The 17,159-nt window shown below is 51.6% G+C and overlaps 1 protein-coding gene across 1 annotated transcript; it reads left to right on the forward strand.

Moving 5' to 3' along the window:
* The first annotated feature begins 7,407 nt into the window (after nt 1–7,407).
* Naglu (N-acetyl-alpha-glucosaminidase) lies at nt 7,408–16,727 on the forward strand. Its single transcript, XM_059271813.1, has 6 exons — nt 7,408–7,813; nt 8,615–8,762; nt 9,961–10,107; nt 10,284–10,369; nt 12,985–13,241; nt 15,407–16,727. The coding sequence occupies exons 1-6, from the start codon at nt 7,437–7,439 to the stop codon at nt 16,609–16,611; spliced, it is 2,220 nt and encodes a 739-aa protein (XP_059127796.1). The 5' UTR covers nt 7,408–7,436; the 3' UTR covers nt 16,612–16,727.
* The last annotated feature ends 432 nt before the right edge of the window (nt 16,728–17,159 follow it).

The following is a 17,159-nucleotide window of genomic DNA, read 5'->3' on the forward strand; positions in this document are numbered from 1 at the left end:
TACATAAGCCTATGGATAACGTTTCTCACTCAAACTGCCACAGTATATGATTCTGAATAAAGTAGGAGGAGGCCGAGAACTAAGACTTCTGAAAGACATGCCTCTGTGGTCTGGGATGGGAACTGGGGAGAAAGAAGAGCCCGGAGTCCTTAGCTAGGCTGAGATTCTCAGAATCCAGAAGCCTCGGGTTCCCTCCAGCCAGCTGAAGATGAGTTGCCCCGGCGCTGGGCTGGAATGGGTGAGGAACAGGCTCCATTGTGTCTGCTTCTAAGGGGAACGTCCTTTTCCCTTTACGATTCTCAAAAGCCAAGACACCTGCTGAGAGTCTGTGCCCCGTCCAAGGAATACCCTCATCCTGAGGTCCTAGAACTAACCTCATCAGAGAGAGCAGCCGTGGCTCAGCCGGGAGGCCCAAGCTTCACAGGAATGGGGACAGTTCCATCACTGCCTTCATAGCGTGGAACCGGCCACTTTCCCTCTGGTCTACAGCACGAGATCCAAGACAGGCACCAAAACTACACAGAGAAAACCTGTCTCAGCCTCTGCCCTGGTAGTCAGCAATGACCCACTGGCAGAGGCCGCTCCCAACCTACCCTTCATGTGCTGGGTGTAGGCTGCCCCCTGGTGGCCATAGGGAAAGTCTTATCCTCACACCAAGTGGTTAGGGTAGCAGCAGGCCTGCCAGGTAAGCAAGCAGGTTGGCAGGGCAGAAAGAATCCTGGGTTATTCCGGAGTGCATAAGCAGAGGGGCAGGGTGGTCAGAAACAAAAGAAAACAGAGAGATGGAGAGCAAGCCGAGACCCCCAGGCAGCTGCTTCACACATGAGTAATGAAGCCTGTCACACACTAAAAGGACCAAGATGTACTCAAGGCCCTGTTATAAAAGTGAGTTCTGCCGGGCGGTGGTGGCGCACGCCTTTAATCCCAGCACTCGGGAGGCAGAGCCATGCGGATCTTTGTGAGTTCGAGGCCAGCCTGGGCTACCAAGTGAGTTCCAGGAAAAGGTGCAAAGCTACACAGAGAAACCCTGTCTCGAAAAACCAAAAAAAAAAAAAAAAAAGAAAGTTCTATGCCAGCCCTGGTGGTGTGGTGGTGCAGCCTAGATACCAGCACCGAGGAACAACAGCAGGAGAACCACAGCAAATCCGAGACCGACCTCATCTGCACAGAAGCTCCAGGCCAGCCAGGGCTACTCAGTGAGATTGTCTCCAAAGAAAGAAAGAAAAGGAAGAGCAGGCAGTGGTGGTGCACGCCGTTAATCCCAGCACTTGAGAGTCAGAGGCAGGCAGATCTCTGTGAGTTCAAGGCCAACCTGATCTACAGAGTGAATTCCAGGACAGCCAGGGTTACACAGAAAAACCCTGTCAAGCCAAAATAATAATAATAATAATAATAATAAGAAGAAGAAGAAGAAGAAGAAGAAGAAGAAGAAGAAGAAGAAGAAGGGAGGCCAAGTTATGTGACCCACACTTTTAAACCCAGCACTTGGAAAGCAGATCTCTGTGAATCAAGGCCAGCCTGTACACAGGCCATCCAGAGCTTCATGATGAGACTTTGTCTCAAAAAAAAAAAAAAAAAAAAGGACTGAAAAAGAGATAGTTCAGTGCTCAGTGTTTAAGAGCACCAGCTGCTCTTCCAGAGGACCTGGGTTCCATTCCCAGCACCTTCATGGTGGCTCACAAGCCTCTGTAACACAAGTTCCAAAGGATCTGATGCCCTTTTCTGGCCTTGCATGTACCAGGCAAGCATGTGGTGCATAGACACATATGCAGGCAAAACACCCACTCACGATTAATTAGTTAACTAATTAAATAATTACAAGTACGCCTCCTGCTGGGCAGTGGTGGCGCATGCCTTTAATCCCAACACTCGGAAGGTAGGGACAGGCAGATCACTGTGAGTTCGAGGCCAGCCTGGTCTACAGAGTGAGACCCAGGACAAGTTCCAAAGCTACACAGAGAAACCCTGTCTTGAAAAAACAAAACAAAACAAAATAAAACAAAACACGCCTCCCATCGCCAGCAGCCCACCCTGGTGCAGCTGTGCACATGTCCTAACTGGTATGTGTGGAGAGGTCAGAGGAGAACTGTCAAGAATCAGTTTTCTTCTTCCTCTTCCACCATGTCGGTCCCAGGGACTGAGTTCAAGTTGTCAGGCCTTGTGGCGAGTGCCTCGGCCTGCTGAGCCATGTTACTGTACCCTCCCTGCCCGCCCCGCCCCCTTTTTCCTTGAGATTTTGCTGTTGTTCAGTCTGGTCTTGAATTCTTGAGCTCAAACTGCTATCAGTACACAGGTCCATAAACCCGCCACAATTTCCATGTATTTAAAAAGAAACTAGGCATGCCTGTAATCATAGGAACTTGGGAGACTGAGGCAGAAGGATTGCCTTGACTTCAAGGCCAACTTGGCCTATAGAATGAGACTTTGTCTCAAAACAAGTAGAAATTAGAAGACAAATTGAGCCAGACATGGTGGCACACACCTTTGATCCCAGCACTCAGGAGGCAAAGGCAGGCCAAGAAAGAAAGAAAGAGAGAGGGGGGGGGGGAGGAAGGAAGGAAGGAAGGAAGAAAGGAAGGAAGGAAGGAAGGAAGGAAGGAAGGAAGGAAGGAAGGAAGGAAGGAAGTTGATAAAGGGAAGTGGATTTGCTCTAGTTTGGTCAGATTGGGAGGGAGATCAACCCAGCCCTAGCCAGCATCTCCATAACAAACTGTCCTCAGGGTCAATCTGTCCTGCAGTGACCTCAGGGTCAGTCTGTCCTGCTGTGACCTCAGTGTCAGTCTGTCCTGCCATGACTCCTAACAGATTTTAAATCTTCCTGTCTGCCCAGAGGGCCTCAGCTTTTGCAGCTCCCAGCATGAGATCCTTGGGAAAGTTCAAATTTCTTCAGGGCGTTGTCTCAAACATCTACTAGACAAAGGGAGGGACACAAGTGTCTCCTCAGAACTATGTTCTCCGCCACCACCGCCCGGCCCTCAACATATGGGTCGAGACCCCTCTGTGGTCAAATGACTCCATCATAGGGTCACACATCAGATGACCTGCATATCAGATGTTTACATTGTGATTCATAACAGTAGCAAAATGACAGTTATGAAGTAGCAATGAAATAATTTCATGGTTGAGGGTCACCACAACATGAGGAACTGTACTAAAGGGTCGCAGCATTAGGAAAGCTGAGAACCACTGAGTGCTTTAGAATAATCAGGATGTTTATGATAGCACTCTATTTTTTTTCTGTGCATGTGTGTGAACGTGTGTGGTGTATGTGTATACATGTGCGACCACCCATCTGTGTGTGTGCAGGCCAGAAGACATCAGTGTCTCGCACTCTGTGCTTGCTTTCCTGGAGACCTCTCCCTGAACCTAGAGCTAAGCGGGCAGCCAGCCGGCCCCAGTCATCCTCCTGTCTCCGCCCTTCAACAGTGCGGAGATATTGTGATGAGCAGGGAGTTCATTGGTCAACCACCCCCCTAGATGATGTCCCCACGCTGCTGAAATAGTCCTTTAAAACTGGTTTTTCTAAGAAGCCCTTGGGGCCAAGGCAGGCTGAAAGCCTGGCATCCCCAGCTGTGCTGACGTCCATACTTTGGGTCAGCTGCTTTTGCTGTCTGCTAACCTCGCCTCGAGTAATGAACCTAGCTCGTCCTCCTTCAAGACTAAAGGCATACAGGTAAGACTTGTTTGCTTGAGATAAGTCTCGATATGTAGCCCTGGCTAGCTTTGAGACTATGTTGTTCTTGAACTCACAAAGACCTGCTTTGTCTCTGCCTCCCAAACTCTGGGATTAAAGGCAGGTGCTGCCAAGCTCAGCTGTGGAGAGCTCGGCCTGTGGGCTGTAGGGCGTTCACTCTGCAATTAGGACGTCCACACAAGATGTGTCTTTTGAATGCGCTCGGTTTATTCACACAATCATTCCTTACGCCGTCACGCTAATATAAGAGATGAACAGACATCCCACCAAGTGGGGACCGCTGTCTGAGCAGAAATGCTGCAAGATTCCACTGGGAAATCTTCTCCGGGGAGGGTGCTTCAGAAGCCTGCGGGCTCTACCCAAGTCTGCCAAGTCCTTCAGGCGTAGCAAGTGGGAGGATGGCACTGATGGAGGTTCAGGAGGTCCCTGAGAGTGTAGGCCAATGGTTAGCACTGTTAGGTGAGAGTGTGTGGGGCCAGCAACAGTGCCTCAAGTCCAATGGTCACTGAAGCTATGGCCACACACAGAGTCTCAAGTCTTCTTGCCGATGTATATCAACCTAGAGGCTAGAGAAGCCGTGGCTTGGAGCACAGCACAGGCAGGGCCATCCTAGAGACTATTACCAAAATTCCATTGTCTGCATCGTTTCACCAGGCAATAATAGCTTTGCGCTCTCAGGGGTCACATCGTGGGGCTGGTCCACTAGCTCATCAACATCATCATTAGCATATCAAGGCCTATCCCTGGCTAGGCTGGTGTCTGAGGTGCCGGGCTGCCTGGAGCTTGCTTCTGAGGCCTAATGTTTCTCAGTGTCCCAAGGCACATAACACGGCTTCTGAGTTCAACAAAACGGTTTTGAAGTTATGCTCCTAACACCAGCTCAAACCGTTTTTGGGTTTTTTTTTGTTTTTGTTTTTTTTTTTTTGGTTTCTGTTTTGTTTTGTTGGTCTGTCCTGGAACTCACTCAAACTCAGAGATCCACATGCCTCTGCCTCCAACACCCAGCAAACAGTTTTATTAATGAAAAAAGGAAGCCAGGTGTGGTGGCGCACGCCTTTAATCCCAGCACTGGGAGGCAGAGGCAGGCGGATCTCTGTGAGTTCGAGGCCAGCCTGGTCTATAGAGTGAGTTACAGGACAGTGAAGGCTACACAAAGAAACTTGTCTGGGGGGGGGGGAAGCACTTGGGGGGGAAAGGCTTTGTTTTACCTCACAGGCTACAGTCCACCATTGTGAGAAGCTGAGGCAGGAACTCAAGGCAGGCACCTGGAGGAGGAACTAACTGACATGTCACTCTCTAGTCCTAATTTGTGGCAAGTTGCCATTAAAACCACCCACCACGATGTCTTTTGTGTAATTTGGATGAGAAGACACACATAAAAGCCATATTCTCATCTCTAACACCAACACTTGGGAGGGGGGCCAGGGGGAGACAGGCAGAGTCTTAGGGCTCTCTGCCAGTCAGCCTAGCTGAATTGGAAAGCTCCGGGTTTAGGGAGAGACTCTGTCTCAAAAAAGAAGGTGGAGGGCGAGAGGAAGACACGACCTCTGGCCTCCACATACAGCATGTTACGTGAGGATAGGGTAGGGCGAGGTCCCAGGAGCAAATCTTTCCTTTCCAGTTTAAGATTGGGCTGCTTCCTCGGAAAGGATGAGAATCTCCAGCTAAAGGGAACTGACAAGAAGCAGGGGCCTCTCCCACCCCAGGAACAACTTGGAGAGAAAGGAACAGCACTGTCTCTCTAAACCCCACCCCTACCCCAGCAGGGCTGGTCCAAAACTCACCCAGGTCTTGAACCCTAGGTCTTCCTTCCTCAGCCTCCCAAAAGGGATCCCAGGCACGTGCCACCACACCGGGCTCCAGAATCCTCTTAGAAAATCAAGTCTTTCTCAGGAGGCCTCGGCCCTCTGCCCCCACCCAGTACCAGTCACCCTCGCCCCGCCCTCCCCTCTGAGGCTGGCAGCTTGAGCATCTGCAAGGCTTGGAACATCTTTTGGGGCCCATACCGAGCTCTGGGAACTAAGTTTCCATTCTCCTCCAGCTGTTCCTGCTGCTGCTGCTGGATCTTACCCAAGTCACCCCCTCACTTCCCAGGCCCGTTGGGTAAAGTGACAGTTCTGATTCTGTTCCAGAGCCCTTTGAGGATCTTTGAGGATCCGCTGGAAAGCCCTTCCTGACCCTTCTGCTAGCCAAGCTGGGCTCATGTGGTCACATTTTACTTCCTCAAATCCCCCAAGCTAAAATCACCTTCCCCGATCCCATCTATCTCTGCATCCCTCTGCCTGGAAGGCTCGCTCTTTCCTCCTTGTAAATGCTTATTCATCCTTGGGTTTCGGATAAAATGTCAGTGCCCCTTTGGAGACCTCGGTGTTCTTCATAGCCTTACAGCCCTGGGAGAAACTCTTTTCTTTCTGTGTGCATGGTGTGTGTGTGCTCGCTCATGTATGTGTGGGAGTGTAGGTGTCTGACACACACATGATGGCCAGAGGGTTGAATCAGAGCTCTGGGAAAGCAGTTTCTCCTGACGCTTCCGTGTCCTGAGCAGCTGACCAGAACTTCAAGGCTCTGAAGAATCTGAAATGTTGCGGGTCCAGAACCAAATTACCTTGGGTCACCTTCAGCCTTCTCCATAGCCATTGTTACCTACCCTCCTCTGTCCTTGACCTAACAGCTTCCTGACAATTAGGTAAGGCTTTTGGAATGTACAGAACACTGGTTTTCCTTTGGACTGTATTAACTTAGCAGGCCAGCAGCTCCCATCATCCCAGAAGCCAAGACTGTCATCCGAAGCCTGTAACAGAGGGTCTCAGATTCACTGTAACCCACCTCTGACGTCCCCAGCAATGTATCTGAAAAGTGTCTTGACTTGGGACTTTCTTTGCTCTGTTACTGTGAAAAATTCATCAAATCCTTTCCACACTGGAACATGGACATTTGGGGTGACCTAAACCTGTTCCCAGACCATGGTCGCTCATATTTGGCTCCAGAATAAACTATCTCCGTCCTTTTGAGGTGAGAGGTCTGTTTTTGTGTCAGCAGAGGACAATCTCGGGTGTCACCTTCTACCTTGAGACAGGGTGTCTTCCTGGTGTGTCACTTTGCACACCAAGCCCGCTGTCCCTTTCTCTCATATCACCGAACACTGGGATTGCAGACTCCCACTACCGGGCCAGCTTTATGCGGGTCCTGCAGATTCGAACGCAGGTCCTCAGGTGCAAGTGCTTTACCCACGGACCTATCTCCTCACCCAGGGAAATTCTGGTTCGGTTTCCAGGTCTCTGGCCACAGAGGACAGCCGAGGCCATCCTTCACCCGTCCAGCAGTAGCAGTGGCAGGGTCTGATACGAAAGAAAATCCAAATACATAGTTCTTAGATGAGGGGTTGAAGATAGAGCTTAGGGGTGGAGTCCTTGGCTGGTTTCAATTCTCAGCACTGAAAAGAGTGGCTGGCTGGATGAAAGACGGCTTGCAGAAGAAAGCGGGCTGCACCCCAAAAGGGCTTGAGCATGCGCAGCGTCCCAAATGGCCGTGGATGTTTGATGGGGGTCACGCGTCCTCCAGGCACGCGCGTGGTCAGCAGACCCGGAGGGTCTGTGTCCGGAAACCAAGTTTCCAGACGGGTAGCTGGAGCCCATCCTTCAAGCCACGTGGCCCGAAGTCCGCAGCCGATTGGATGCGGGCAGCACCGCCCCTGGCCCTGAGCTAGTGTTGGTTGTGAGCGGTCCTCCGCAAGGTTGGCATCATGGAAGCCGCGGTGCTGGCCGTGGTTTTGGGGTTCCTACTCCTGGCCGGGGGCTCGGTGGGCGACGAGGCTCGGGAGGCGGAGGCCGTACGGGAGCTGGTGGCCCGGCTGCTGGGACCCGGGCCGGCGGCCGATTTCTTGGTGTCGGTAGAGCGCGCGCTGGCAGCCGAGTCAGGTCTGGACACCTACAGCCTGAGCGGCGGCGGCGGGACGCCGGTGCGTGTGCGCGGCTCCACGGGGGTGGCGGCCGCCGCGGGGCTGTACCGCTACCTGCGCGACTTCTGCGGCTGCCAGGTGGCCTGGTCCGGCTCTCAGCTGCACCTGCCGCGGCCGCTGCCCGCTGTGGCCGAAGAGCTGACCGAGGCCACGCCCAACAGGTATTAACGCTGTAGGTCCTAAGTGGCCCCGGGGCACCCACTGTTGGTGAGGCTCACCGCGCTGGGGTGGGGACAGGCGCAGCTACAGACACCTAGAAGACCGAGAAGGAAGTGCTTGCTCTGGGGTCCCACCGCTGTGCCTTCAGATCTTAGCTCCTCCCACTAACTAGATGTGTGTTCGTAAGCAAAGTCACTTAGCTTCCCAGAGCCCCTGCTGCAAATAATGACGCCCGCCGCGCTGTGGATTGAGACTCGGAGCGTGATGGTAGAGTTTCGAAGGCGTTCTCGTGATCCATGCATTCCATGCTCCTCCTTTGGCCTCTCTGAAGATGCCGTGGAGTGACCCTTCCCGAAGCCCTGGGCCTTTATTCTAGCATTTGTCACACTGTATGGGCATGATGTGTCTCCCCCATCAAACTGTAGGAGCTGGGAACCCTCTTCAGGACAGAGACCAATTTTGCACCGACACCCTAGGACTCCCCCACGATGCACAGTAGGGGCTCTGGACATGTTGGATGAAAATGAAGTTATGTATTCACAATAGCTATTAGATTATGGAGCCCTGAGGGACGTTCCAGCACTATGTGTTGGCTTTACCTGGGGTGAATCTGGAATGACCAGTAGAGGGGCCACTTTGAAATCTTTGCCCACTGTCGTGTGTGTGTGTGTGTGTGTGTGTGTGTGTGTGTGTGTGTGTGTGCTGGGGGTAGTATTCCAGAGCCAGGCTGCCTCTGAGGTGTTCCAGGGTGATGGGTGAGTGAGGCATCCTATATGTCCCCAATAATGTGCCCCTACCTGCAGGTATCGCTATTACCAGAATGTGTGCACGCACAGCTACTCCTTCGTGTGGTGGGACTGGGCCCGATGGGAGCAAGAGATTGACTGGATGGCGCTGAATGGTATCAACCTGGCACTGGCTTGGAATGGCCAGGAGGCCATCTGGCAGCGGGTTTGTGCCAACCTGGCCCCTCACGCTTTCCTCCCCAGCTCACACACCCACTGGCCCTGGGGGACTGACGCTTCTCCGGGTGGGACAATCCATCTGGGTGCTTCCTGTAGATGAGACTCCAGCAACCTACTGTAACAACTGGAAATGGCGGTACATGCCTGTACTCCGTAATCCCAGTACTCAGGTAGAGGTAGGAGGGTTAGAAATTCGAGGTTAGGGTGGTGGTGGTGCACACCCTTAATCCTAGCATTGGGGAGACAGAGGCAGATGGATCTCTGTGAATTTGAGACCAGCCTGGTCTACAGAGCGAGTTCCAGGACAGCGAGGGCTACACACACACACACACACACACACACACACACACACATACACACACATACACACACACACACACACACACACACACACACACACACACACGGAAGAAAGAAGTCAAGGTCATCTTCTGCTACATAGTAATCATTAGTCTTGACCAAGTCCCTTCCCTTTGGCCAACCTTGCTCCAAGACCTCTTAGTTTTCCTTCTGTTGCTATAATAAAACCCCATGATCTATAGCAACTTGGGAAGGAAAGAGTCCATTCGGCTCACACATCCCAGTCACAGACCATCGTAGAGGAAAACCAAGGCAGAGCTCAGACAGGGCGGGAACCATGGAGGCAGAGGCTGCAGAGGAACACTGCTTATATTGACGTGCTCCTGATTTCCTCAGTTTGCCTTCTTGCACACCCAGAACCACCTGCCTGGGAATGGCGCTGCCCACAGTGGGCTGGGCCCTTCTGTATCAATCATCAGTCAAGAAAATGCCCACAGGCCAATCGATGGGGGTATTTTCTCAGTTGACGTTTCCTTTTCCCAGATGACCCTAACTTAAGTCAAGTTGACGACAACAACAACAATAATAATATTAATAATAATAAAAGAAACAAACAAAAATAACCAACACAGAGACTCTCTCTGGATCACAAAGAAAGCCCCTTTGGGTCCCCTATCTTCATCCATCCCACAAAGGTGACACTGAGTGCCTTCTCCTACTCAACAGGTCTGTGTTCTCCTGGCCTGTGAGCTCCCTATAGGCTGGATTCCAGTTCTAGCTTAGTAGTGATAGTACCCAGCCCAGAGAAGTGATGAATGAGTGCTTATGACGTGATGGATGGAGAGTCCTGTGTTTATAGGTGTGGGGGCTCTGCTCTTCTGCAGGTGTACCTGGCCTTGGGCCTGACCCAGTCAGAGATTGATGAGTACTTCACCGGTCCTGCCTTCCTGGCCTGGGAACGCATGGGTAACCTGCACACCTGGGGTGGCCCCCTCTCCCGCCCCTGGCACCTCAAGCAACTCTACCTGCAGGTAAAGAGTGGGGAGGGGAAAGGCAGAATGGGCGCTGGGTGGTCTCAGATCCAGGGATGGTGGTGCTTAGCTAGCCTCGGGCTCCTAACTGGCCCATAGGAAACCTCCCTCCCTCCCTGAGTAAGCAAGCTCCCCCCCCCAAGAGGACCTGTCACATTGACCTGTGTCCCTCCCAGCATCGGATCCTGGACCGGATGCGCTCCTTCGGCATGATCCCAGTGCTACCTGCCTTCGCAGGACATGTCCCCAAGGCCATCACCAGGTGAGGCCCTCCCTACTCAACTCAAAGGGAAAAGGTTTGCCCTGAAAAGCATGATGTCAACACTGAAGCTTGGGAGGTTGGTGTCACTTGACTCCTGGTTCTGTGGTATTGGGGTCTATGGGGTTCCAGCCCCTCGATAGTCCCCTCCTAGGGTCCAGGAAGAATCTACAACCAGCTGATAATTAATCTTTGATGAGAAGAAATGAATCTATGTACACGAAACTCCTTAGTCCATACACTTTATTCTTCTGAGTCAGTTACAAGCTTATATTCTGCTCTCGTATTTAGGTCTTTTCTTGCCTGATTTCTCTTTACACTTGTCTGCGGTCCCCTCTAGGTTCTATCTTAATTCCTTCATCTTATTCTGCCCCTTCTAGGTTCTCATCCATCTTGTTCCTTCCCATATCATCTTTTCTCCCATCTCCTCCTCTCTCCTCATCTCGTTCTTCCTCATCTTGTTCTTCCCCATCTGGCTCATCCTCATCTTCCATCTTGTTCCTCTAGTCCTCTCTTCTGGCCCTTCAATCTAGTTCTTCCCCATCTCAGTTTGTTCCTCTCAAGTTCTTACCCATCTAGTTCTTCCACTCTCTTTTTTCTTCTCTCTCTCTGCCCTGGAAGTCCCGGTATATAAAAGGAAGGGTCCGAGCTAAACTGTGTAAAGCTATTACTTAATGTCCACCTCTCCTAGGCAGTGTCTCCTTGTGGAATTTACCTTAAGTCAGGAGACTTGTATGTTGGCTGTTATCACTGTTAGTCCTCGGAAATTGGGCGACCACCTGGGCGGTGTCTCCTTGTGGAATTTACCTTAAGTCAGGAGACTTGCAGGTGGGCTGTTATCACTGTTAGTCCTCGGAAGTTGGGTGACCACCTGGGTGGTGTCTCCTTTAGTCCTTGAAAGTGGCTAGGGGAGATATCTGATTCCAGAGAAAGCCTTTCCTGAGGCTGTTCTCCAAATGCCTGGAATGTGTATGTCCAGAGAGTGATCAGTCCACATTGTTAGCCCTTCTTAGGGAAAACTCAATTGGGAAAACTATGAAGGCACACATGATTTTCATAACAGAAGACAGCTGATATATAACAAGCCAAGTAACGCCAAAAACTCCTTGGGATTTGGCTTCCTCTGGAGGAATTCCCTGATTCCTCCAGGTAGTGACTTTGCCATAACCAGCTGAGTTCTTATGATATATTCCTGCGGCCTGCAGCACTGTGGTCAGCCACTGCCTGGACAGTGAATCAGTTTCCTTGCTTGTGAAATGGAATCATTGCTGGGTGTGATGGGGACACTCTCCCAATCTCTGTATTCAGGAGATCGAGACTGGGACACCACCAGTTCCAGGCCCACCTGAACTACATAGAGAAACCCAGTTTTTATATGTGTAAATTTATACACACGGGGTCGGCCCCCGCTGGAGAGGTGGTTCAGTTAAGAGCACGGCTGCTCTTGCAGAGGACCATGGTTCGGTTCTCAGCACCCACAGAGTAGTTCACAGCCATCTGTAACTCCTGTGCCAGGGGAGCTGATGACCTTTCAGGAGCTGCATGCACATAGTACACGTACATAAATGTGGACAAACACTCATACACATAAAATAAAAATAAATGAATCTCAAAGTATTCCCAAACTGTTAGCATCAAACTTAGAAAACTCACCAAACTTAAAAAGGTTTTTATTTATTTTATGTGTATGGGTGTTTTGCCTGTATGGATATCTGTGTACCACATGCGTGCCTGGTGCTGATGGAGAAGAAATGAGGACATCGGGTTCCCTGAGGCTGGAGTGACAGATGGCTGTGAACTACCCTGTGGGTGCTGGGACTCAAACCTGGGTCCTCTGCAAGAGCAGCAAGTGCTCCTAACTGCTGAGCTATTCTTCAATTGCTAACTTAAACTGTGTGTGTGTGTGTGTGTGTGTGTGTGTGTGTGTGTGTAATTTTATTATTTAACAAATAGTTCCCTCACCTGCTGTCCTGCCAGCCTGGGGTGTGCATGCATATTGCCAGGCACAGAATGTCAGTGAGTAGCTGCTCTTTCCAGTGGCCTAGGGAGGGTGTTGGTCCTCGGTCTTCTCTTCTGTGGCTGGACGGACCTTCAAGGTCCAGCTGAGGTGCCCCCTTGTCAAACCTTGCCAGCACCTCCGGGGACCCTCAGCATGCCCGGGAGCACCTGGCTCACACTACTGTCGCAGTGTGACACTCCGCACTGCCTGGCTCCCCCGCCACCTTGCTCACCAAGTGGTGGGAACCTTATTCTTTTCACTCAGGGAACATTTTCCCAGGCGTCTACAGATGTCAGACCCAGTCCTGTGCTGGGTCCTGGGGAGTAGTGACAAGGTGCCCATGGCTCTGTCCCTAAGGAGAGATAATTGGCAGAGGAAGATAGCCGAGCTTTTGAGACAGATGGCTCTTAGGGACAGTGAGGAAGAAGCAGGTGGGTAAGCCTTAGAGGTGGAGGAAATGCTACCAGGCAAGGGACAAAGCATGTGTAAAGGCATGGAGGTATGAGAAACCCAGACACAGTCCGGAAAGCCACAGATGTGAGGCCGACGAGGGGCATAAGGGCCAAGTCAAACACTGTGTCAGCCTCCACCAACCCTGATCCTTTTTTTTCCTCCATAGGGTGTTCCCACAAGTCAATGTCACCCAGTTGGGCAGCTGGGGACATTTCAACTGCTCCTTCTCCTGCTCCTTCCTTCTGGCTCCAGGAGACCCCATATTCCCCCTCATCGGGAGCCTCTTCCTACGGGAGCTGACCAAAGAGTTTGGCACAGATCATATCTATGGGGCTGACACTTTCAACGAGATGCAGCCTCCCTCCTCGGAGCCCTCCTACCTCACCGCAGCCACGGCAGCTGTCTATGAGGCCATGATTGCGGGTATGGTGGCTAGGAAACCCCTTGGGGCATCAGGGCGAGGGGATGGGTGGGATGAGGACCCGTGCCCTGGTGACACCACACGTTCCAGCTCAACCGGCCTTTGTGCACATATGCCAGCTCACTTACCCACTCCGGTGCTGAGGTCTGGCTGACAGTGGTGAGTGACACATGACCTGGGGTTCGTTCCTGCCCGTCTAGCGTCTGTTGCTTCATCTGTGTGGTGGGACTCGCTCATGGAGCGGGATGCCCAGCCTTGTAAAAAAGCCATGGAGCACAACCTATTAAAAAGATTTTAGGGGGCTGGAGAGATGGCTCAGAGGTTAAGAGCACTGACTGCTCTTCCAGAGGTCCTGAGTTCAATTCCCAGGAACCACATGGTGGCTCACAACCATCTATAATGAGATCTGGTGCCCTCTTCTGGCCTGCAGGGATACATGCAGGCAGAACACTGTATACATTGTATACATAATATATAAAAAAAAAAGTAAAAAAAAAAAAAAAAAGATTTTAAGCCAGGCATGACGGCACATGCCTGTAACCCCAGCGCTTGAGAGGTGGAAGCAGAAGGATCAGGAGTTCAAGGCCAGCCTGGGCTACTTGAGACCCTGAGCTCTCAAGTAGGGGGTAGGTAGTAGGAGCAGCGAGATGGCTTGGTGAGTTAAGGCATTCAAACCTAATGACCCGAGTTTGATCCGTGAAACCCAAACAAAGATGGAATGAAAGAACCAACTCCACAAAGTTGTCCTGTGATTCCCACATACACGTCATACACACAAACAACAACAATAATAAAGTTTTTATTTGGAGCCGGGCATGGTGGCACATGCCTTTAATTTTAGTATTCAGGAAGCAAAGGCAGGTGGATCTCTGTGAGTTCAGGTCTACACAGTGAGTTCCAGGACAGTCAGGGTGATGTAGAAAGACCCTGTCTCAAAACAAAACCTCAGCAACAAAGATTTATTTGGTTTCCACGTCGTGATTGAAATCAGTCATAAAGGTCAGAGGTTACACATCCATCCTGTCCCACAGACATGAGACCAAGACTCCTTTCTACCACTTATGGAAGAGGGGGGCCCAAGTAAGGGAGAGCCCTCCGTGGGGTGCTCCGTTGTCCTAAAACCGACACACTGGCTTGTGCTTCCTTGAGTAGGACTCTCCCAGCATGATCTGGAACCAGAGGCCCAAGCCTCACTCTGAAACCTACCCTATTTTTTTCTTTTTTTGGGGGGGGGGGTAGGAGGGTAGTTTCAAGACAATGTTTCTCTGTGTAACAGCTTGGCTCTCCTGGAACTTGCTTTGTAGACCAGACTGGCCTAGAACTCAGAGATCTGCTTGCCCCTACCTCCCAAGTGCTGGGACTAAAGGCGTGAGCCACCATACCCAGCCCCTTCTATTTTTTTCTTAGTTGAAAAGTTACAGTGGTAGTGGCCCACGCCTTTAACCACAGCACTCGGGAGGCAGAGGCAAGCAGATCTCTCTGAGTTCAAGGCCAGCCTGGGCTACAGAGTGAGTTCCAGGACAGTCAGAGCTGTTACACAGAGAAACCCTGTCTCAGAAAAAAAAAAGTTACATCTATTTATGTATGTGTATGTATTCCACCCCAGGTGCACATGTGGAATTCACAGGACAGCTTGTAGGAGTCTGTTCTTTCCTTCCGCCATGTGGGCTCATGCATGGAAACGCTGGATGTCAGGTTTAGCACTAAGACCCTTTCCTGGCAGGGCCATCTCGTAGACCAGACCTGAGTCTCCACCTTTTTATCTCACAATGGAGATTAGGCATGAAATTTGAATCTTTTAATCATGAACCCTTGGGAAACACACTCAAATGCTATATCTAAACCCAAATACTGCCAGATTTGAGGCTTCTCAGGCCCAACCCCTGGGTCTCCTGATTGAGCAGGTCCAGAATTTCAGGGCCCAGGCATCCATATCTTAAGCTTTCTGAATAGCTCTGATGTCCAGGAAGCCAGGTAAGTACTGTCCTGGAGGAGGCAGGATGGGGAGAAGGATCCCAGAGATGGCAGAGTAAGAAGTGGATCAGTCACGGGGGATGATGGGACCTGTGATAATCGCCTGTTTCCTCACGGGCAGATTAGGGTCAGCATCAGCCCCTTCTCCTCTCCTCATCTCTCCTCTTTGTCTCCTCCCCTCCCCCCACTGCAGTGGACCCTGATGCTATGTGGCTGCTCCAAGGCTGGCTTTTCCAGAACCAGCCTCAATTCTGGGGCCCTGCTCAGATCAAGGCCGTGCTGGAGGCTGTGCCCCGTGGTCGTCTCTTGGTTCTAGACCTGTTTGCTGAGAGCCAGCCTGTTTACGTCCACACAGCCTCCTTCCACGGCCAGCCCTTCATCTGGTGCATGCTGCACAACTTTGGGGGTAACCATGGCCTGTTTGGAACCCTGGAGGCTGTGAACCAAGGCCCCAGGACAGCTCACCTCTTCCCCAACTCCACCATGGTCGGCACCGGCATAGTCCCTGAGGGCATCGGCCAGAACGAAGTGGTCTATGCTCTCATGGCTGAGCTGGGTTGGCGCAAGGACCCTGTGCCGGATTTGGTGGCCTGGGTGAGCAGCTTTGCCAGCCGCCGATATGGGATCTCCCAGCCGGATGCAGAGGCAGCCTGGAGATTCCTCCTCAGGAGTGTCTACAACTGTTCTGGGGAGACCTGCAGTGGGCACAATCGGAGCCCACTGGTCAAGCGGCCATCCCTACAGATGAGTACCACTGTCTGGTACAACCGGTCAGACGTGTTCGAGGCCTGGCGACTGCTGTTAACAGCTGCTCCAAACCTGACCGCCAGCCCAGCCTTCCGCTATGACCTGGTGGATGTCACCCGCCAAGCAGTGCAGGAGCTGGTGAGTTTGTGCTATGAGGAGGCAAGGACCGCCTACCTGAATAAGGAGCTGGATCTCTTGCTCAGGGCAGGAGGCCGTCTGGCCTATATGCTCCTACCTGCCCTAGATGAGCTACTGGCAAGCGACAGCCGCTTCTTGCTGGGCAGCTGGTTGGATCAGGCCCGGGCCGTGGCTGTGAGTGAAGCTGAGGCCCAGTTTTATGAACAGAACAGCCGCTACCAGCTGACCCTGTGGGGGCCTGAGGGTAACATTCTGGACTACGCCAATAAGCAGCTGGCAGGACTGGTAGCCGATTACTACCAGCCACGCTGGGGTCTCTTCATGGAGACTCTGGCTCACAGCCTCGCCAGCGGCGTCCCCTTCCAACAGCGCAAGTTTGAGAAGGATGTTTTCCCACTGGAGCAGGCCTTCGTTATCAACAAGAAGAGGTATCCCAGTCAACCCCAGGGGGACACTGTGGACCTAGCCAAGAAGATCTTCCTCAAATATCACCCCCAGGCAGGCTCTTTGTGACAGGCCAGTGGTCCAGGGACCTGACCTGCTGGAACAGGTCTTCAAACCTGGAAAAAGCACAGGATGATCCCTATGCCTAGGGGAAGGAACCAGGGTCGTCAGCCAGTGAGTGTCGATTGAAGAGCTGCTATCGGGGACTTGGGGGGTCCAGCCCCTCGATAGTCCCCTCCCAGGGTCCGGGAAGAATCTACAACCAGCTGATAATTAATCTTTGATAAAAAGAAATTAATCTATGTACACGAAACTTAGTTCATACACTTTATTATTCTGTGGCAGTTCTCTCTCCACACAGCTTCTATTCTGCTCTCATGTCTAGCTCCGTTCTTGCCTGATTTCTCTATATTTATCTACTGTCCCCTCTAGGTTCTATCTTAATTCCTTCATCTAGTTCTGTCCCTTCTAGGTTCTCATCTATCTAGTTCTTTCCCCTATCAGCTCCTCTCCCGTCTCCTTCTCTCTCATCTGGCTCTTCCTCATCTTGTTTTTCCCCATCTGGCTCTTCCTCATCTTTCATCTCGTTCCTCTAGTACTATCTTCTAGCCCTTCAA

The sequence above is a fragment of the Peromyscus eremicus genome, chromosome 8a (assembly GCF_949786415.1).
Source record: "Peromyscus eremicus chromosome 8a, PerEre_H2_v1, whole genome shotgun sequence".
NCBI classification, from domain to species: domain Eukaryota; kingdom Metazoa; phylum Chordata; class Mammalia; order Rodentia; family Cricetidae; genus Peromyscus; species Peromyscus eremicus.